Source organism: Amblyraja radiata, chromosome 15 (assembly GCF_010909765.2).
Source record: "Amblyraja radiata isolate CabotCenter1 chromosome 15, sAmbRad1.1.pri, whole genome shotgun sequence".
NCBI classification, from domain to species: Eukaryota; Metazoa; Chordata; class Chondrichthyes; order Rajiformes; family Rajidae; genus Amblyraja; species Amblyraja radiata.
In genome coordinates, this window is record NC_045970.1 from 9,732,489 (window position 1) to 9,754,919 (window position 22,431).

Below are 22,431 nucleotides of genomic sequence, written 5' to 3' on the forward strand. Positions count from 1 at the left end.
ACTTGCATATCTATATATTTCTACTTTCTGTCACTCATTTACCAACCCTCCAGCAGCCAATGCTCATCATTATGCTAGCAGTCGACTGGAACAAACAAGGATAGAATCCAAAATATCTAACCTGTAGCTAGGCCCTCAGAGGCTTGATCACCCAGCTATAAACATGTCTGGAGCTCGCAAAGTAGCAGCACAAATCTTCTGGTGACTGTGCCGAAACTTGTACAAAAAATATTGATGAAGTTCACTGCAGTTTAATCACCTAGTCACAAAATAAATCAAAACTATGTTTTTTTTAGAATTCAAATCATCCTTTGAGGCATATTTCCATATTGGTCATTTAACACTTTTTGTTACAACTATGTTATCAAATTATTATTGAACAGTAAATTGGATGACTAGCTTCAAAGACATAGGCACCATGAACATCTATCCGGCACGGCGGTGCAATGGTAGACTATGGCCGCTTGTCTCTATGGAGTTTGTACGTTCTCCCTGTTTTCTCCGAGATCTTCAGTTTCCTCCCACACTCCAAAGACATAGAGGTTTGTAGGTTAATTGGTTTGGTATAAATGTAAATTGTCCCTGGTGTGTGTAGGAAAGTGTTTGTGTGCGGGGATCGCTGATCGGAGTGGACGCGGTGGGCCGAATGGCCTGTTTCCGCGCTGTATCTCTAATTTAAACTAAACTAAACTAAACCATAATAGATAATCCAACCTATGACGATAGTGGAATACTAAAAACATGAGGTCAGTGGTTGTGGGCCTTGTTGCTAGCACAGCGGCACAGCAGTTTCGATCCTGACCATAGGTGCTGTACGGAGTTTGAAAGTTCTCCTTGTGACCCCGTGGGCTTTTTCTGGGTGCTCCAAAGATGTACAGGTTTGTAGGTTAATTGGCTTTGGTAAAATTATAAATTGTAAATGTTTCCTGGTGTATAGGATAGTGGTAGCGTGAGGTGATCGCTGGTCGGAGCAGACTCGGTGGGCCGGAGGGCCTGTTTCTGCGCTCCATCTCTAAACTGAACTGAACAATCATGGTGGTTGCTAGTGGAGCTGCAACAGACTGCTATTATTTTTTTTAGTGACGAGTTTAACTAGCTTTGGAAGACTAATAAAGCCATTCACAAGCATTTCCTGTTCAAGCTGCTGGCTCATCTTTCGATACTTAATATTGTTTTTTATTATCAGTGCATTGTTCACTGGATGGAAGGAATGCCAGAGCAATCCCAGAGCTGCCTGGTTCTGTAGTTTAGTATTTAACACCAAGGTAATGTACTATTTATCATGGCTGGGAGAGCAATTGCGACATAAGCATTAACTTTTGGGAGGTATGAGGAGGCCACATTATACTCTGGCGGGAGCCCATAATAGAAATCTTGAAGGTTATTACAATTACAATATAATACAATACAATACAATACAATACAATACAATACAATACAATACAATACAATACAATACAATTTTATTGTCATTTGGGCATCAGTGAGGCTCAAACGAAATTCTGTTTCCACAGCCATACAAACAAAGACAATTCCTAGACATACACACAATTTAATTCACACAAACATCCATCACAGTGGACCCACTGTGATGGAAGGCAAAGTATTTTCTCTCCCCTGTTCTCCATGTCTCTCCCGATGTCGAAGCCCCAGGCGGGCGATGATAAGTCCCACGGCCATTTTAGGCCGTGCCGGGCGATTTACGGCCCCGCTCCCGGTCTAGAAGTCTCGAAGTTGGAGCCCCCGGCGGGCGCTGGAATATCCCACGGCCATGAAGCCGCGCCGGGCGATGTACGTCCCCGCTCCAGGTCGTTCCAACCCCGCGACACGGGCTGGAGAAGTCGCGTTGCGGGAGCACCGGGAAGCGGTCTCTCTCTCCCCCCGGACCCGCGAGCTCCCGATGTCCCGACAGTCCACCGGACCTGCGGCTGCGTTGCTGGAGCCTCCGAGCCCCAGGAGTCGAGTCGCAGCAGCGAGTCACCACCGCTCCCCACGCTCCGAGGCCGGCCAGCCCCACGATGGTGAGTAGTCCGCAGCTCCGCAGTCTCCCGAGCCCCCGGGTCGTTCAGGCTGGAGGCCGCTCCACGGTGCTAGGCCCCAACGACAATGGAGACCCGACAGGGAAAAGGTCGGGTCTCCCGGACAGGGAAGAGATTTAAACGGTTTCCCCCTCCCCGCCCCCCACATATACACATTTAAAACAAGTATTAAAAAACACAAACACTACATTTAACTAGACAAAAAATAAAAAGAAGACAGACAGGCTGTAGGGGCCACTGCAACGGGTGAGTCGCGCCGCCAACATTGTTATGCCTTTGTTTGCTTGGCTACCAGCTACCTGTTTAAGAAAGAACTGCAGATGCTGGAAAAATCAAAGGTAGACATAAATGCTGGAGAAACTCAGCGGGTGAGGCAGCTTCTATGGGGCAAAGGAATAGGCGACTTTTTGGGTCGAGACTTCTTCAGACTGATGTTGTGGGGGGGGCGGGAAAAAGAAAGGAAGAGGCGGGGACAGTAGGCTGTGGGAGAGCTGGGAAGGGGAGGGAAAGGAGGGAGAGAGCAAGGACTGCCTGAAATTGGAGGTCAATGTTCATACCGCTGGGATGTAAACTACCCAAGCAAAATATGAGGTGCTGCTCCTCCAATATGTGGTGGGACTCACTCTAGCCATGGAGGAGACCCAGAGCAGAAAGGTCGGATTTGGAATGGGAGGGGGAGTTGAAGTGCTGAGCCACCCGAAGATCAGGTTGGTTAATGTGAACTGAGTGGGTGAAGTGATCGCCAAGCCTGCGCTTGGTCTCACCGATGTAGAGCAGTTGACACCTGGAAAAGCGAATGCAGTAGATGAAGTTGAAGGAGGTGCAGGTGAACCTCTGCCTCACCTGGAAAGACTGCTTGGGTCCTTGGATGGAGTCGAAGGGGGGAGGTAAAGCGACAAGTGTAGCATTTCCTACGGTTGCAAGGGAAAGTACCAGGGGAGGGGGTGGTTTGGGTGGGAAGGGACAAATTGACCAGGGAGCTACAGAGGGAGCGGTCTCTGTGGAAAGCCTAAAGGGAAGGAGATGGGAAGATGTGGTCATGGTGGAATCCCGTTGGAGGTGGTGAAAATGTCAGAGGATTATGTGTTGTATGTGACGGCTGGTAGGGTGGAAGGTGAGGACAAGGGGGACTCTGTCCTTGTTATGAGTGGGGGGGATGAGGAGTGAGAGCAGAGCTACGGGATATAGAGGAGTGGGATATACCTAGCTGGTTTGTTGCTGGGCAAACCTTAAGGGCCTGTCCCACTTGGGCGTCATTTGCGCATCACGCAGTTGGCTTGCGAAGATTGTGTGAATCCCGAAATCCTTGGGCGCCGTGCGCGACCGTGCATCACTGCTTACTCCCCCCCCCCGCCTCACCACGCGCCATGCACGCACAATGCATGCCATGCGCAAGTCACGACATGCATGTTGTGCGTCGTGACGCGTAAATGATGTCGCGTAAATGACGCGCAAATGACGCCCTAGTGGGACAGGCCCTTTAGATTCTCTTGAAATGCCGTACAGGCATCATTTATGTCCTATTTGACTGTATTCACAAGACACACTTTTATCTCTGAGTGGACACATTAGTCATAGATAGAGTCATAGTCATACAGTGTGGAAATTGGCCCTTTGGCCCAACTTGCCCACACTGGCCAACATGTCCCAGCTACACTAGTCCTACCTGCCTGCCCACTGGCCCATATTCCTCTAAACCTGTCCTACCCACGTACCTAATTTGTTCTTGAACGTTGTGATAGTCCCTGCCTCAACTACCTCATCTGGCAGCTCATTCCATACACCCACCACCCTTAATCACATGTGTATAATTGGGAGTTGATGCCAAGAATAGTTTAATGGGCTAAAATCACAAATTTTTCAACAGACCATCCCATCACATCTTGCTGTGCAGGTGGGGTTAAAGTCACAGGCACAGATCATGAATGTAAATAATTTACTATTATCGTAAAATTAAAGTTATTTTATCATCCACTATTTATTTATTTTCAGCCATCATTACAATAGACAATAGACAATAGGTGCAGGAGTAGACCATTCAGCCCTTCAATGTGATCATGGCTGATCATCCCCAATCAGTATACCGTTCCTGCCTTCTCCCGTATCCCCTGACTACTAATTTTAGAGCCCTATCTAGCTCTCTCTTGAAAGTATCCAGTGAACCGGCCTCCACCACCCTCTGAGACAGAGAATTCCACAGACTCACCACTCTCTGTGAGAAAAAGTGTTCCTCATCTCCATTCTAAATGGCTTACTCTTTGTTCTTAAACTGTGGCCCCTGGTTCTGGACTCCCCCAACATTGGGAACATGTTTCCTGCCTCTAGTGGGTCCAAACCTTAACAATCTTATATGTTTCAATGAGATATCCTCTCATCCTTCTAAACACCAGAGTGTACAAGCCCAGCTGCTCCATTCTCTCAGCATATGACAGTCCCGCCATCTCGGGAATTAACCTTGTAAACCTACGCTGTACTCCCCCAATAGCAAGAATGTCCTTCCTCAAATTAGGGGACCAAAACTGCACACAATACTCCAGGTGTGGTCTCACTAGGGCTCTGTACAACTGCAGAAGGACCTCTTTGCTCCTATATTCAATTCCTCTTACATTATAAGTTCCTCCATTTTCTCCTTCACTGGTGTCTATGTTCACTCTGGCCGTCATGATGCTTTAAGACCAATGAAACATGAAACAGGAGTAGAAGAGTAGAAGAGTTGAAGTACTGTTTGAACCTGCTCCACCATTCTTTAAAGCCATGGCTGAGCTGTTCATTTACTTCAACTCACTTGGCAGCTCTGTCCACATAACCCTTGATTGTACGCTGCAGGTTAAACCATCGCAGCCTCAAACATTCTTAATGACTCAGTCATTCACGGCTGCAATATTAACTGAAGAAATTATCGATCACAGTTCATTGAATTTATACTGCACAAGGAATACATCTGACGAAGGTCTTCAATAGGATCTCGCCAGAACAACAAATTTTGTTTATATGGCACCATGGTGTGGAACCCCCCCCCATCCTAAAATGCTTTCCAGAGCTCTGAGGAAAAGCAAACTCAAATCTAATCTATTTCAATCCCTGCTCCAAGTTCAATCTCCAGGCACAAACTATTAATGACACGGATACCATTCCTTCCAGGAGCATTACTGAAAAAATGATTTGCATTTAATTATAGAGAATTCAGTGTTCACTGTACTATCATATAATCTCACATCCTCAATAATGTAAGGAACATTTCTAATACATTATGAAAAAGTTAAGATAACATAATAGTATTTATTTTATATTTATATATATATACTAGACTAAGTGGGACCCGTTGGGTCCCAGCATCACACAGGAGGGCTGGTCATCCAACGCAATATTCCACCTCTCCACCAATTCTAATATTCTGGAGCGCTAGTGTGGGTGTTGTGGGCTGAAGGGACTGGTTTCCAGAGGGCTAGTATGCAAATTGTGCGCCAAATGGATTCTTGGGCTGGCGTCTCAGTCAATCAAGCCTGTTGTGCTGGCAACTCACTCACGGCTGGTGGGCTGGTAGTTGACTCATGGCTAATCCTTGAAATTCTATTTCAAACAGGGTATAAGGCCACCAAATTCAAGTGCAGTTTCTTACCACTTCTAGCAGGGTGCAAGGCCACCAAATTCAAGTGCAGTTTGATACCATTTGAAGTAGGGTGCAAAGCCACTAAAGACAGCGAGTCGTGACCTCTCCCTCCTCCATCTTGCAGAGACTGAGCCACACCCACATTTCCGGGTTTTATAACCCCTACCCCCCACCGGAAAAGGTGTGGCTTTCATGGAGTGATTGACAGGAGAGAGATTCTCAACATTTAAAAAAAAAACTAATAACACTTTTATTTTTCATTGATGGGAAGAATTCTCTGCATCTGCTCAGCGGAGGGGGACGGAGTAAGATGGCCAAAAATCACAGCGGCAAGTGGTAGCGTTTTATCTAAAATCAATATACAATCAATGAAGCATTTTAACTTCAAGCCAAAGCACCCACGCCACCATTTGCAGTAAGTAGTGGCTTTCAACTTCAAACCACACCCAAGCCACCATTATCAGTAAGAGGTGCCTTTCAACTTCAAGTCAAAGCAACCAAGCCACCATTAGCAGTAAATAGTGTCTTTCAACTTCAAGCCAATGCACCCAAGCCACCATTTGCAGTAAGTAGTGCCTGTCAACCTCATGCCACCATTTGCAGTAAGTAGTGCCTTTCAACTTCAAGCCAAAGCACCCAAGCTGCCACTTGCAGTAAGTAGTGACTTTTCTACTACAAGCCAAAGCTCCCAAGCCACCATTTGCAGTAAGTAGTGCCATTCAACTTCAAGCCAAAGCAACCAAGCCACCATTTGCAGTAAGTAGTGCCTTTCAACTTCAAACCAAAGCTCCCAAGCCACCATTTGCAGTAAGTAGTGCCTTTCAACTTCAAGCCAAAGCAACCAAGCCACCATTTGCAGTAATAGTGCCTTTCAACTTCAAGCCAAAGCAACCAATCCACCATTTGCAGTAAGTAGTGCCTTTCAACTTCAAGCCGCACCCAAGCCACCATTTGCAGTAAGTAGTGCCTTTCAACTTCATGCCACCATTTGCAGTAAGTGGTGTTTTTCAACTTCAAGCCACACCCAAGCCACCATTTGCAGTAAGTAGCGCCTTTCAACTTCAAGCCAAAGCAACCAAGCCACCATTTGCAGTAATAGTGCCTTTCATCTTCAAGCCAAAGCAACCAATCCACCATTTGCAGTAAGTAGTGCCTTTCAACTTCATGCCACCATTTGCAGTAAGTGGTGTCTTTCAACTTCAAGCCACACCCAAGCCACACCCAAGCCACCATTTGCAGTAAGGAGTGCCTTTCAACTTCAAACCAAAGCTCCCAAGCCACCATTTGCAGTAAGTGGCGTCTTTCAACTTCAAGCCACACCCAAGCCACCATTTGCAGTAAGTAGTGCCTTTCAACTTCAAGCCAAAGCAACCAAGCCACCATTTGCAGTAAGTAGTGCCTTTCAACTTCAAGCCAAAGCAACCAAGCCACCATTTGCAGTAATAGTACCTTTCAACTTCAAGCCAAAGCTCCCAAGCCACCATTTGCAGTAAGTAGTGCCTTTCAACTTCATGCCACCATTTGCAGTAAGTAGTGCCTTTCAATTTCAAGACACACCCAAGCCAAGCCAAGCCAACCGTGGGGGGGGGGGGGCTTTCTGGAGCGCTAGTATGAACCATTTTAGAACCAATAGACATTTTTTTGCAAGCTTTAGAACCAATAGACACTTTTTGCAAGCTTTAGAACCAAGTGACACATTCTGCAAGCATTTTAGAACCACTAAGGGCACTTACATTTGAGTGGACATGTGTTCAGTGTTATTCACAGCTCAGAGACACGTGACCCTCTGCCTTCCTCCATCTTGAAGAGTGAGTGAGGCACACCACTTCCTGGTTTTATAGTCCCTCCCCCCTGCCGCCAGCAGGGGCAGCAGAGAGAATGGGGAATTTTGTAAAATCATTAATATCTCTGTAATTTTTCAAAGACTGGAAAAATCCTCGGCACACATGCGGCGGAGGGGGGCTCTGAGCGAGGTGGCCAAAAATGACGGCCGTAGGTGGCGGAGTTCTCTCGGAAATTGCAGCACAGATCGCCAAAAGCGGTCAAGAACAGAGTTTTAGTAATATAGATAAATATATAAAATAAATATTATTATGCTATCGTAACTTTTTATATATAAATATATAAAATAAATATTATTATGCAATCTTAACCTTTCCTTTTATATTTTGTATTTGATCAGAAGTCTGACAACTGTATCCTTTGTACAACTACAGTGCCAACTACAGTGCTGTAAAAAACAATGCCTTTTGCAGAGTGTTCAGATTCTGACAGCCCTCCAGAGGGCTGGGAACCAATGATAAAGTGAAGGAAGCACAGGTTGACATTTTGCATTGTAACCTTGTCATAAGAAATAACATCTTGAAAAGGTTTAGCATTAGCAATTAGGGTGGCTTGATATGGCAGCACTGGCGTCTCCTGTGTGGGAGATGAGATTTGTCATTTGGAGTGTCCTTACAAAGCCATTTCTTACCTAACTATTTTGCAAATAACGTGAGCGGTCAGAAGCCTAAAGGAGAAAAATTGAATTCCACTAGCTTGACAGTAGCTGAAAAAATGTTAATCTGAAGGTCATAGGCAGATATCACTTTGTTTATATTTGCGATGTGCTGCTTTATAAATTGGACAATTTTATCTTTGAATAACTGCTTTGTGTTTCTATCAATAATTCACTCACACATAATTCCTGCCATTTTCAGGGCTTGCTTCTGTTCCGTGATGTTGTGGAGGCCACTATGGAAAAGAGACAGCTACCCAGCAGAAAATATGATGCCATGGATCATTTCCAAAAATGCTTTCTCATTCTAAAATTAGACAAAGGACTTGTGGACAAGAGAGACCACGGCCTGGCCTCGGGGTCTGCAGTGAGACTGACTGATAAGGGAACAGAAGACGAAAACAAGACGATGATTAAAGGCTGGAAGGCTATCCGTGTCGATCTGGTTATTGTGCTCCCTCAGCAGTTTGCCTACGCACTGTTAGGATGGAGTGGTTCGAGAGTGAGTAGACATCTTGTTAAGTTGCATTTTAAAGCTATAAACAATGAAATAGATACCCATCTCGCTTTAACCAACAGGACACGTAGACTCATATCACACTCAATAAATCTATTAATGGCTCAGGAAACATATCACATCTCAAGGTTTACTTTGTTCCAGCTAGCTCCTCACCCTAACTCCTGACACCAAAGTGGTTTATGTGTAGGAAGGAACTGCAGATGCTGGTTTAAACCGAAGATTGACACAAAATGCTGGAGTAACTCAGCGGGACAGGCAGCATCTCTGGAGAGAAGGAATGGGTTACATTTCAGGGCGAGACCCTTCTTCAGACTCATGTCAGGGGAGACCAGTTTGAAGAAGGGTCTTGAACCAAAATGTCACCCATTCCTTCTCTCCAGAGATGCTGCCAGTCCCGCTGAGTTGCTCCAGCATTTTGTGTCTAACCAAAGTGGATGATATTTTTCGAACCCCTGCACAATGTCAATTTCAACTTGGTCATGAGAGAAGTTGTATGAAGAAAAATGAGGGACAGAATTAACAGCTTGGCTTAGACTGGAGTGAATGATGAAAACCAACATGGATTTGTTAAAAGGCAATTCGTGTTGAGCTAACATGATAGAATTTTTGAAAATATTACAGAGAAAAGCAATGGCGTAAATATTGTTGTTGTAGAGTATATGGACTACCAAAAGGCATTTGATAAGTGGCCACATAATGGACCTGTCATTATCATTGTAGATTGTCGAATAAAAGGGGTTGCAGCAGCAGGGATAGAAAATGGGCTGATCGGAAATAGAACATAATAGCAACAAGGGGAAGAAAATGAGAAAGCAAGAATAAGCTTAAAGATAAGAAAGTCTACCCTTGTAGAACTGGTTTTGGGACTGCTCAGTGGATTGTAGAGCAAGGACAGTCGACTGTGGTGTCTCCCAGGTCATAGAGTCACAGAGTGCAGCTTGCATAGATACAGCAGCAAACAGGCCCTTCGGCCCAACTTGCCCATACTGGCCAAAATGTCCCAGCTACACTAGTCCCACCTGCTCGCGTTTGGTCCATATCCCTTCAAACCTGTCCTGTCCATGTACCTGTCTGACTGTTTCTTAAACGTTGGGATAGTCCCTGCCTCAAATACCTCCTTAGGCAGCTTGTTCCATACACCCAACACACTTTGTGTGAAAAAGTTACCCCTCGGATTCCTATTAAATCGTTTCCACTTCACCTAAAACCTATGTCCTCTAGTCCTCGATTCACCTACACTGAGCAAGAGACTCTGTGCATCTACCTGATCTATTCCTCTCATGATTTTACATACCTATATAAGATCACCCCTCATCCTCCTGCGCTCCAAGGAGTAGAGTCCCAGCCTACTAAACCTCTCCCTATAACTCAGGTGTATAGTTTAGTGTAGTTTAGTTTAGTTTATTATTGTAATGTACAAAGATACAGTGAAAAGCTTTTGTTTGAGTGCTATTCAGTCAAAGAAAGGCTATACATGAATACAGTCAAGTCCTCCACACAGCAGATAAAGGATAAAGGCTGCAACATTTAGAACAAAGATATAACATTGAAATCCGAGAAAGGTCTGATTAAAGAGAGTTCAAAGGTCTCCAATGAAATAGATGGGAGGTCAGGACCGCACTCTAGCTGATTAGAAAACCATTCAGTTCCCTGATAACAACTGAGAAGAAACCGTCCCTGAATCTGGAGGTATGTCTTTTCAAACTTCTGTACCTATTCCCTGAGTAGAGAGGGGAGAGGAAGGAGTGATCATTGTGAGACCGATCCTTGATTATGCTGAGGCCATCTGGTGTAGTTGGAATCAAAGGAAGGGAGGTTGGTTTGCATCCACAACTCTCTGCAATTTCTTGGAGTCTTGGATGGAGCTGTTCCCAAACCAGGTTGCGATGCATCTCGATAAAATGCTCCCTCCAGCACACCTGTTGGGTATCATAGAATCATAGAATCATAGAAAGTAGGTGCGAGAGTAGACCACCAGGTCCGTCGAGCCCGCACCGCCATTCGCTCATGGCTGAACACCAAACAGACACCCTTACCCACAAACAGTAGACACAAGACACAGAACACAAGACACTACCCTCCCCTTTATACCGCTATCTCCCCTCTCCACCCCAAGAACCGCGTGACCTCCTGGGGGAGGCAAAAAAACGGATAAAAACCCAGGTCCAATTCGGGAAAAAAATCCGGGAAATTCCTCTCCGACCCCAATCCAGGCGATCAACACTTGTCCAGGAGATCACTCAGGTCTTACTATACTAACCATACCTAGGTCCATATCCCTGCCCTCTCCCCGTAGCCCCTTATCCCCTTGGCAGCTAAAAAACCATCTATTTTAGATTTAAATATATTTAATGTTTCTGCTTCCACTGCTCCCTGGGGCAGTGAATTCCATAAATTAACCACCCTCTGGGTGAAGAAGTTCTTCCTCATCTCAGTTTTAAAAGAGCCCCCCCTTATTCTGCAACTATGTCCCCTAGTTCTAGTTTCCCCGATCATTGGGAACATCCTCGGTGCATCCACCCGATCAAGGCCCCTCACGATCTTATATGTTTCAATGAGATCGCCTCTCATTCTTCTAAACTCCAAAGAGTAGAGTTCCAGCCTACTTAACCTTTCCTCATATGTCAATCCCCTCATTGCAGGAATTAATCTTGTAAACCTTCGCTGCACTGCCTCCAGGGCTAGTACATCCTTTCTTAAGTATGGACCCCAGAACTGTACACAGTATTCCAAATGTGGTCTCACTAATACTGTGTACAGCTGCAGCAAGACCTCCGTGTTTTTATACTCAATCCCCCTAGCAATAAAGGCCAAAACTCCATTGGCCTTCCTGATTGCTTGCTGCACCTGCATACTAACTTTTAGTGATTCATGTACTACTACCCCTAGATCCCTTTGCGTTGCATTACAACGCAGCTCCTCCTCATTTAGAAAATAACTTGCCCTATCATTTTTTTCCCCAAAGTGAATGACTTCACATTTATTAGTATTAAATTTCATCTGCCAAGTTGTTGCCCACTCACCTAACTTATCTATATCCTTTTGCAGACTCTTCCTATCCTCCTCATCCCCTACTTTTCCTCCCATTTTTGTATCGTCCGCAAATTTTGATATATTACACTTGGTTCCCTCCTCCAAATCATTTATATAAATTGTGAACAACTGGGGTCCCAGCACCGACCCTTGCGGAACCCCGCTAGTTACCGGTTGCCATCCCGAGTATGAACCATTTATCCCCACTCTCTGCTTCCTATTTGTTAGCCAATCCTCTACCCATGCTAATATATTACCCCCAATCCCATAATTTTTTATTTTTAGCAATAGTCTCTTATGTGGCACCTTGTCAAAAGCCTTTTGGAAGTCCAAGTATACCACATCCACCGGTTCCCCTTTATCCACCCGGGTTGTTACTTCCTCAAAGAATTCGAGCAGATTCGTTAAACAGGACTTCCCCTTCACAAAACCATGCTGGTTCTGTCCGATGAAGTCATGTTTATCCAAGTGCCCCGTTAGTGTTTCTTTAATAATTGTCTCTAACATTTTACCCACCACCGATGTTAGACTAACCGGTCTATAGTTACCCGCCTTCTGTTTACTTCCTTTTTTAAATATAGGTGTTACATTGGCCATTTTCCAATCCACTGGGACCGTTCCTGCCTCCAGGGAGTTTTGGAAAATTATCACCAATGCATCCACAATCCCCACCGCTATCTCCCTCAAGACCCTTGGATGTAATCCATCAGGCCCAGGGGTTTTTATCCTCCTTCAGTCTCATTAATTTCCCTAATACCACCTCCTTGGTGATCTTAATAGTATTTAGCTCCTCCATTCCTACCGCCCCCTGTTTATCCAGCGTTGGAATATTTTTGTGTCTTCTATGGTGAAGACTGATACAAAATACTCATTTAATGCCTTTGCCATTTCCATGTTCCCCACCAACAACTCTCCAGTCTCACCCTCCAATGGACCAACGTTCACCTTAGCCACCCTTTTTCTTTTTATATAGCTATAAAAACTCTTACTATTAGTTTTTATGTTGTTCGCTAAATTCCTTTCATAGTCTATTTTCCCCGTCTTAATTAATCTCTTAGTTATTTTTTGCTGACCTTTAAATGCTTCCCAATCCTCTACCCTCCCACTATCTCTGGCTACCTTATATGCCCTTGCCTTCAGCCGAATACTATCCTTTATAGTTTTACTGAGCCATGGCTGACTGTTCTTACCCTTATCCCTTTTTTTCTTCATAGGAATAAATTTTTCTTGAAGGTTATACAGTAGATCCTTAAACGTACACCACTGCTCATGTACCGTCTTATTCTTGAGTCTGCTATCCCAGTCAACTTTGATCAGCTCAGTCCTCATACCTTCATAATCCCCCTTATTTAGACTAAGTACCCTAGCCTGAGTTTCAACCTGCTCCCCTTCTATTTGAATATGGAATTCGACCATATTGTGGTCACTTGTTCCCAACGAGTCCCTAACTATGACATTTTTAATTAATCCTACTTCATTACACAGGACCAGATCCAAGATTGCCTCCCCCCTTGTCGGTTCTGTGACATACTGTTCTAGGAACCCGTCTCTAATACATTCTATAAACTCTTCCTCTAGTCTACCCTGCCCAGTTTGGTTTGCCCAATTAATATGAAAATTGAAGTCCCCCATGATTACAGCAGTTCCCTTTTTACATGCGTCAACTATTTGCAGATTTATGTTCTGACTAACAGCGTCACAACTATTTGGAGGTCTATAAATTACACCCACTAGTGTTTTTTTCCCCTTGTTATTCTCTATCTGTACCCAAGCTGTTTCACTATCCTGATCCTTCAACGCAATATCCTTCCTCTCTATTGCCGTTATTCCCTCCCTTATTAAAAGGGCCACCCCTCCTCCCTTTCTTTCCTGTCTATCTTTTCTAATTGTCGAGTACCGCTCTATATTTAACTCCCAGTCCTGATCCCCTTGCAGCCATGTCTCCGTAATGGCCACGATATCATAACTATATATATTTAATTGTACCGTTAATTCATTTATCTTATTTCGAATACTCCGTGCATTTAGATAAAGCACTTTCAGATGATTTTTACTACCCTTCCTTTCTGTTTTTGCCCCTTTTACATCTAGAGCTTTATCTTCACACATTCTGGATCCTCCTGTCACATTTTGATTTTCCGTTTCCCCACTGATACCCTGCTCTATTTCCTCTACCCCTGCCGTTATTACCCCCCTTGATACCTCCCCCCCGCTACTTAGTTTAAAGACCTCTCTACTGCCCTAGTTATATGATTTGCCAGGACCCCAGTCCCAGCACCGTATCTGCCAAACATCTTGAGCCTTCTAAGGTAGTAGAGGCATTGGGGTGCTATCTTTGCCATAGCTTGCTGAGTGTGGTCCAGCACAATTTGCTGCTGATATTTATACCAAGAAACTTGAAGTTTTCGACCATCTCTACTCGGTGCCATCAACTTAGACTGGGCTGTGTGTACTGCTTCGCTTCCTGAACTCAATCACAATCTCCTTTGTCTTGCTGACATTGAGGAAGAGGACATTAATTTGTCACCCATCCTCACTGATTGTGGCCCGTGGGTCAGGAAGTCCAGGATCCATTTGCAGTGGGGAATTCTGAGTTCCACAAGGTTAGAGATGAGCTTGGATGTGATAATGGTATTGAACGCAGAGCTATAATCAATGACTAGGAGTCTGACCCAGGTGTCCTACTTATCCAGGTGTTCTAGGGATGAGTGTAGGGCCCGGGTGGTGGCATCAGCCATGGACCTGTTGTGGCGGTAGGCAAACTACAGTGGATGAAGGCTGCTTGGTAGACTGGGGTTAATGAGTGCCCTTACCAGCCTTTTGAAAGACTCCATTATGGTGGATGTAAAGACTACTGGACTGTAGTCATTAAGGTGTGAGATTTCGGCTCAGTATTTGGATCACTGTTTTTTTTAACGATTTGGATTTGACTGTACAGGCACAATTAAACAATGATACAAAAAACAGAAAGATAAATGTAACAAATTATGAGTGGGAGAAAGATACATTTCAATTAAATATGGACAGGCTGGTGCAATATGAGGGTAGGTGGCAGTAAATTTTAGTGCTGAGAAATGTGAAGGATGTACAGAGGAAATATAAGTAGGAGGGTCAAACAAAAAAAGGGGTACAAGAACAGATAAATTCGAGGAGGGGCTGGGGAGGGGTGGTATACGTGCACAAGGCATTGAAAATAGGCAGGCAGGTGAAGAAAGTGGTTAAAATGCATTATTAAAGACATAAGGTAAAAGAACAAAAACAAATCGTTCTGAACCTTCATAAAAAAAAGTTGATTTGGCCAGAAGTAGAACATTATAAAGGTAATTGTAAAGGTTACCATCGTAAAGGTAATGCTACAGTTGTTATGAGAGATTTCAACATGCAGGTAGACTGGGAAAATCAGGTTGGTACTGACCCCAAGAAAGGAAGTTTGTAGAGTGCCTCTGCGATGGATTCTTAGAGCAGCTTGTATTGGAGCCTACCAGGGAGAAGGCAATTCTGGATTCAGTGTTATGTAATGAACCGGATTTGATAAGGGAACGAGGTTTAAGGAGCCATTAGGAGGTAGTGACCATATTATGGTAAGTTTTAATCTACAATTGGAGAGGGAGAAGGGTAGATGGGAGGTGTCCGTGTTACAGTTGAACAAAGGGGACTAGGGAGCCATGAGGGAGGAGCTGGCCAAAGTTGACTGGAAAGATACCCTAGCAGGGATGACAGTGGAACAACAATGGCAGGTATTTCTGAGAATAATACAGAAGTTGCAGGATCAGTTCATTCCAAAGAGGAAGAAAGATTCCAAGGGGAGTAAGGGGCAACCATGGCTGACAAGGGAAGACAGCGACAGTATAACATTAAAAGAGATGAAGTACATAGCAAACATGGCAAAAGTTGAAGAAGAACATAGCAAAGTTGAGCGGGAAGCAAGAATACCGGGAGAAAAGATGAGGTACGAACGTAAGCTAGCCAAGAATATAAAGCAGGATAGTAAAAGCTTCTTTAGGTATGTGACGAGGAAAACATTTGTTACGACCAAAGTTGGACCCTTGAAGACTGAAAAAGATTAGTTTATTATGGGGAACAAGGAAATGGCAGATGAGCTGAACAGGTACTTTGGATCTGTCTTCACTAAGGAGGACACAAATAATCTTCCTGATGTACTAGTGGCCAGAGGATCTGGGGTGACAGAGGAACTGAAGAAAATTCAAATTAGGCAGGAAATGGTGTTAGATAGACTGATGGGACTGAAGGCTGATAAATCCCCAGGGCCTGATGGTCTGCATCCCAGGGTACTTAAGGAAGGGCTCTAGAAATCGTGGATGCATTGGTGATAATTTACCTATGTTCTATAGACTCAGGATCAGTTCCTGTGGATTAGAGGGTAGCTAATGTTATCCCACCTTTTAAGATAGGCGGGAGAAAGAAAACAGGGAATTATAGACCAGTTAGCCTGACATCGGTGGTGGGGAAGATGCTGAAGTCAATTATAATAGATGAAATAGCCGCACATTTGGATAGCAGTCACAGGATCGGTTCAAATCAACATGGATTTACGAAGGGGGGTGGGGGGGGATCATGCTTGACTAATCTTCTGGAATTTTTTGAGGATGTAACTAGGAAAATGGACAAGGGAGAGCCAGTGGGTGTAACGAACCTGGACTTTCAGAAAGCATTTGATAAGGTCCCACATAGGAGATTAGTGGGCAAAATTAGGGCACATGGTATTGGGGCTGGAGTGCTGAGATGGATAGAAAATTGGTTGGCAAACAGGAAACAAAGAGTAGGGATTAACAGGTCCCTTTCAGAATGGCAGGCAGTGACTAGTGAGGTACCGCAAGGCTCGGTGCTGGGACTGCTGCTATTTACAATATACATCAATGATTTAGATGAAGGGATTCAAAGTAACATTAGCAAATTTGCAGATGACACAAAGCTGGGTGACAGTGTGAACTGTGAGGAGGGTGCTATGAGAATGCAGGGTGACCTGGACAGGTGGGTGAGTGGGCAGATACATGGCAGATGCAGTTTAATGTGGATAAATGTGAGGTTATCCAATTTGGTAGGAAAAACAGGAAGGCAGATTATTATCTAAATGGTGTCAAGTTAGGAAAGGGGGAAGTACAACGGGATCTGGTGGTCCTTGTTCATCAGTTAATGAAAGTAAGCATGCAGGTGCAGCAGACAGTGAAGAAAGCGAATGGCATGTTGGCCTTCATAACAAGAGGAGTTGAGTATAGGAGCAAAGAGGTCCTTCTGCAGTTGTACAGGACCATAGTGAGACCAAACCTGGAGTATTGTGTGCATTTTTGCACCCCTAATTTAAGGAAGGACATTCTTGCTATTGAGGGAGTGCAGCGTAGGTTCACAAGATTAATTCCCGGGATGGCGGGACTGTCATATGCTGAGAGAATGGAGCGGCTGAACTTGTATACTCTGGAATTTAGGATGAGAGCGGATCTTATTGAAACATATAAGATTATTAAGGGTTTGGACACGCTAGAGGCAGGAAACATGTTCCCGATGTTGGGGGAGTTCAGAACCAGGGGCCACCATTTAAGAATAAGGAGTAAGCCATTTAGAATGGAGATGAGGAAACACTTTTTCTCACAGAGAGTTGTGAGTCTGTGGAATTCTCTGCCTCAGAGGGTGGTGCAGGCCGGTTCTCTGTATACTTTCGAGAGAGGGCTCTTAAAGACAGCGGAGTCAGGAGATATGGGAAGAAGGCAGGAACGGGGTACTGATTGTGGATGATCAGCTATGATCACTTTGAATGGCAGTGCTGGCTCGAACGGCCGAATGGCCTACTCCTGCACCTATTGTCTGTTGTCCATTATGTCCTGTTGTGAGCATCATACATGCTCAACAGTGTGAAGGCATGTGTGATCTTGTTAGCTCTCCACTCAGCTCAAGAGTAGAAGCAAAGTAGTGCAGATGCTGGTTAATACATAAAAGGTCACACAGTGCTGGTGCAGCTCAGCAGGTCAGGTCAGGCATGCATTGATCATGTATCAGGTTGAGACCCTTCTTCAGGCCGATGAAGGGCTTTGACCTGATACATCGCTTATCCATATTCTCCAGAGATGCTGCCTGACCTGCTGAGTTGCTGCAGCACTTTGTGTGGCCTTTTACGTAGTAACCAGATAAGGTGGTCAAAAATTAGTTCAAGTTCAAGTTCAAGTGAGTTTATTGTCATGTGTCCCAGATAGGACAATGAAATTCTTGCTTTGCTTCAGCACACAGAACATAGTAGGCATTTACTACAAAACAGGTCAGTGTGTCCCTATACCATTATATAAATATAAATACATGAATAAATAGACTGATAAAGTGCAAATAACAGATAGTGGGTTATTAATGATCAGAGTTTTCTCCGAGCCAGGTTTAATAGCCTGATGGCTGTGGGGAAGTAGCTATTCATGAACCTGGTTGTTGCAGTCTTCAGGCTCCTGTACCTTCTACCTGAAGGAAGCAGGGAGATGAGTGTGTGCCCAGGATGGTGTGGGTCCTTGATGATGCTGCCAGCCTTTTTGAGGCAGCAACTGCGATAAATCCCCTCGATGGAAGGAAGGTCAGAGCCGATGATGGACTGGGCAGTGTTTACTACTTTTTGTAGTCTTTTCCTCTCCAGGGCGCACAAGTTGCCGAACAAAGCCACGATGCAACCGGTCAGCATGCTCTCTACTGTGCACCTGTAGAAGTTAGAGAGAGTCCTCCTTGAGTCCTCCTTGACATTAATCTGCAGTTCTTTGTTTCGACTTGATTTTTAAGCCTCTTAATTCTCATGATGCTTTTGAGGGAGCAGAACAGATTTGCTTAAAATTATTCCTGGGATACAGGACTTCAGTTATGTGGATAAACTAGAGAAATAAAACAGAGATGATTTTGAGGTGTTCAGGTAATGCCATTTATAATCATTTTGCACCGATAAAACAAGAACTATAGGACATAGAGGCAAAGTGACAAAAGAACCAAATACACAATGAAGACCATTTTGTATATGGAGTGAATGGTCAGGCTCTGGAATAAATGTTCAAGGTTGGTGGTGGAGGTAGTTTCAATGTTCACAATCCAAATAAGTATTAAATTTCAAAATACGGGGCGGCATAGTGGTGCAATGGTCGAGTTGCTGCCTTACAGCGCCAGAGACCCAACTTCAATCCTGACTATAAGCATTGTCTGTGCGGAGTGTGTACGTTCACCCTGTGACCGCGTGGGTCTTTTCTGGGTGCTCCGATTTCCTCCCGCATTCCAAAGTCGTCCAGGTTTGTAGGTTAATTGCCTTCGGTAAAAATTGTTAAATTGCCCCTGGTGCGTAGGTTAGTGTACAGGGTGATCGTTGGTCGGCGTGGACGCATAGAAACATAGAAACATAGAAAATAGATGCTGGAGGCGGCCGTACGGCCCTTCGAGCCAGCACCGCCATTCAATGTGATTATGGCTGATCGTCCCCAATCAATAAACCGTGCCTGCCTTCTCCCCATATCCCTTGATTCCACTGGCCCCTTGGTGGGCTGAAGGGCCTGTTTCCATGCTGTATCCCTAAAGTCTAAAGTATCTGAAAGGAAATAAATTGCAGGGGTTATGGGGAACAGAATGGAGGTGTGGGATAAACTGGACTGTTCTTATATGTAGTGAGTACAGATCCAAGAGGCTGAATGACCTCCCCCATGTGTAACCATTCTGCAAATCTGTGAAAGGTAACGTGTAGGAAAAGCAATTTGATGTAAATCTGTATTTTGACCACCTAAATATGGATTGAAGCAGCAGTGAAAATCCATTTAGGACAGACAGTCACATTGAATAATTTGATGCAAATAATTGAAATGCAGTCAGGCACATCTAATCTACACCTACATAGTACTTTGGCCAAAGAATAAAATAAATCTTCCGCAGACATTCCACTGACATAGCTGGCTGACATTATTTTTTAATAATTATTACCCTAACAATTTAAAATTATATAGAAGACAGAAATCAAATTTTATAACTTTTCGCACTTAACTTTCTAAAGAATAGTGTCAGTTTAATTTGCACCGCAGAATCTCAATGCATGCAAATTATGTTACATTTCTACATCACACCTAGTTCTTCTGAATTTATGATAGCGAAGATGATTGTGAACGATTGCAGCAGGATCTGGATCGATTGGCCAGATGGCAGAGGAATGGTTGATGGAATTTAATACAGACAAGTGTGAGGTTACATTTTGGAACGTCGAACAAGGGCAGGACCTACACAGTAAATGGTATCCACTGGGGAGTGTTGTAGAGCAGAGAGATCTAGGAGTACAGCTATATGGTTCTTTGAAGGTCAAGTCGCAGGTAGATAGGGTGGTCAAAAAGGCTTTTGGCACTTTGGCCTTCATCAGTCAGAGGATTGGGCATAGAAGTTGGGAGGTCATGTTGCAGTTGTATAAGACGTTGGTGAGACCACTTTAAAAATATTGTGTTCTTGGCACCATGTTATAGGAAATATATTGTCAAGCTTGAAAGGGTTCAGAAAAGATTTATGAGGATGTTGCCAGGACTAGAGGGTGTGAGCTAGAGGGAGAGGTTGAGTAGGCAGGGTCTCTATTCCATGGAGCGGAGGAGGATGAGGGGGGATCTTATAGTGGTGTATAAAATCATGAGAGGAATAGATCGGGTAGATGCACTGAGTCTCTTGCCCAGAGTAGGGGAATCGAAGACCAGAGGACATAGGTTCAAGGTGAAGGGGAAAAGATTTAATATGAATCCGAGGGGGTCACTTTTTTACACAAAAGGATGGTGGATGTATGGGAAAAGCTGCCGGAGGAGGTAGTTGAGGCTGGGACTATCCTATCATTTAAGAAACAGTTAGACAGTGTACATGGATAGGACAGGTTTGGAGGGATATGGCAAATTGCAGGCAAATTGGACTATCTTTCCTATAACACGGTGCCCAGAACTGAACACAATACACTAAATGCGGTCTCACCAATGTCTTATACAACTGCAACATGAACTCCCACCTTCTATATGCAATACTCTGACTGACGAAGGCTAATGTTCTAAAAGCCTTTTTGACCACCTTATCTACCTGCGACTTTCCCTTCAAGGAACCATACACCTGCACTCCTAGATCCCTCTGCTCTACAACACTGCCCTGAGCAATGCCATTCACTGTGTAGGTCCTGCCCATGTTAGACTTCCCAAAATGCAACACCTCATATTTCTCTGTGGTCCTCTCTACAAAAAAAATGAGTGTCAGATAATCTAAGCTGATGTGTAAATTCAATTGCCGCATGGTTTCCGCCAAGCAGGAAAGTCAAAGTAGCTGAAGGTCAAGATAAAATTGCATTAGTCACTTTTTGAGCTAATAGTTCTATAATTTGCATACATTATAATGGCTTTCTTCCACTTTAGACAGACATTAAATCCAGTCAATTTTGTGAGTGGTCATAAATAGTTAGGTTTCCTTATTTTTAACTGTGAATACTGGGTAGCTGGAGTTGAAATCAACCCTTGCAAATAAAAGAGATACTTGCAAGTTTTCCCATCAATATTTGATTCAGAGCAGCACAGAGAGACTTAGGAATAAGTCATCAGCTTACAATCTTGGCAGGTGTTTTGTCTTGTAGTTTAAGAATTTGAATAGGATGACTCGAGAAAAAAATCTCATAAAATAATTAGTGAAGATATTTTCCTTCTCCAAACTGTCTACGATGCCCTACCAAGCCCAGCAAACCTCCATGTCTGGGGCAAAAGCAAGACACCTTCCTACCCACTTTGCTCTAGAAGAGCATCACTAGAACATCTCCTCAGCAGCTGCCCAAAGTCCCTTGGGGAAGGTCGCTATCAGTGACGCCATGACCAGGTGCTCAAGGTGGTTGCTGAGAGCATAGCCACTGCCATCGGTAACAGCAAACACCACCACGCCCCAAAGAAATCAATCATTTTTGTCAAAGCTGGAGAAAAGCCTCAGCCACAACCAAAAACAAGGACGGGCCTCCTCTACACAGCCACTGACTGGCAGCTGCACGTCAATCTGGGCAAACAGCTGAAATTTCCACAGCACATCACAGCAACATCACTCCGGCCAGACATGATCATCACCTCCGAAGTGACAAAACAGCTGATCATTCTGGAGCTGACAGTGCCCTGGGAAAAGCGTATTGAAGAGGCTAATGAGAGGAAACGTACAAAGTACCAAGAACTGGCGGAGATGTGCCAAGACAGTGGCTGGAAGACATACTATGAGCCCATAGAGGTGGGCTGTAGAGGCTTTGCAGGATGCTCACTCTGCAAAGTCCCCAACCAGTTGGGCATTATGGACCTGGCAAAGAAGAGGGCCATTCAATCCGCATCGAAGCCGCAGAGAAAGTCACTAGGTGGCGTTAGATTAAGAGGGCTGATCCGTGGGCGGTTGCTGCTGAGACACAAGTCGGGGCCTAATCAAGCCCGGCTGGGTCGCCTGGGCGAGGGTGTCTGATGTTGTGAGACCCGAAATACCTGATGACCCCAGGTCACATCAATGAGGATACATCCCAGCGCATCTAGAAAATGTATCTTTCACACTAAATCTCAGTTATTTTACTTGTTTTGCTTGCAGACCCTTTATTTGAGCATATATTCCATTGCACTATTTTTGTAATCATTCTTTACGTTCATTCATTCCCGATCTCCAAGAAAGTTGATGAGGACAGGGCCATGAATGTAGTTAATATGGGCTTGTGACTTATATGACCTTTGATAAGGTTTCACATGGAAGACTG

General features: G+C 44.3%; 1 protein-coding gene across 1 annotated transcript in view; it reads left to right on the forward strand.

The window, feature by feature from the left end:
* The window catches only part of dntt (DNA nucleotidylexotransferase), a 367,455-nt gene that overhangs the window by 239,091 nt on the left and 105,933 nt on the right, over positions 1 to 22,431 (forward strand). Inside the window, exon 9 of the mRNA XM_033033629.1 lies at positions 8,349 to 8,648. Within this exon, the coding sequence (XP_032889520.1) occupies positions 8,349 to 8,648 (300 nt within the window). The remainder of the gene's footprint in view (positions 1 to 8,348; positions 8,649 to 22,431) is intronic.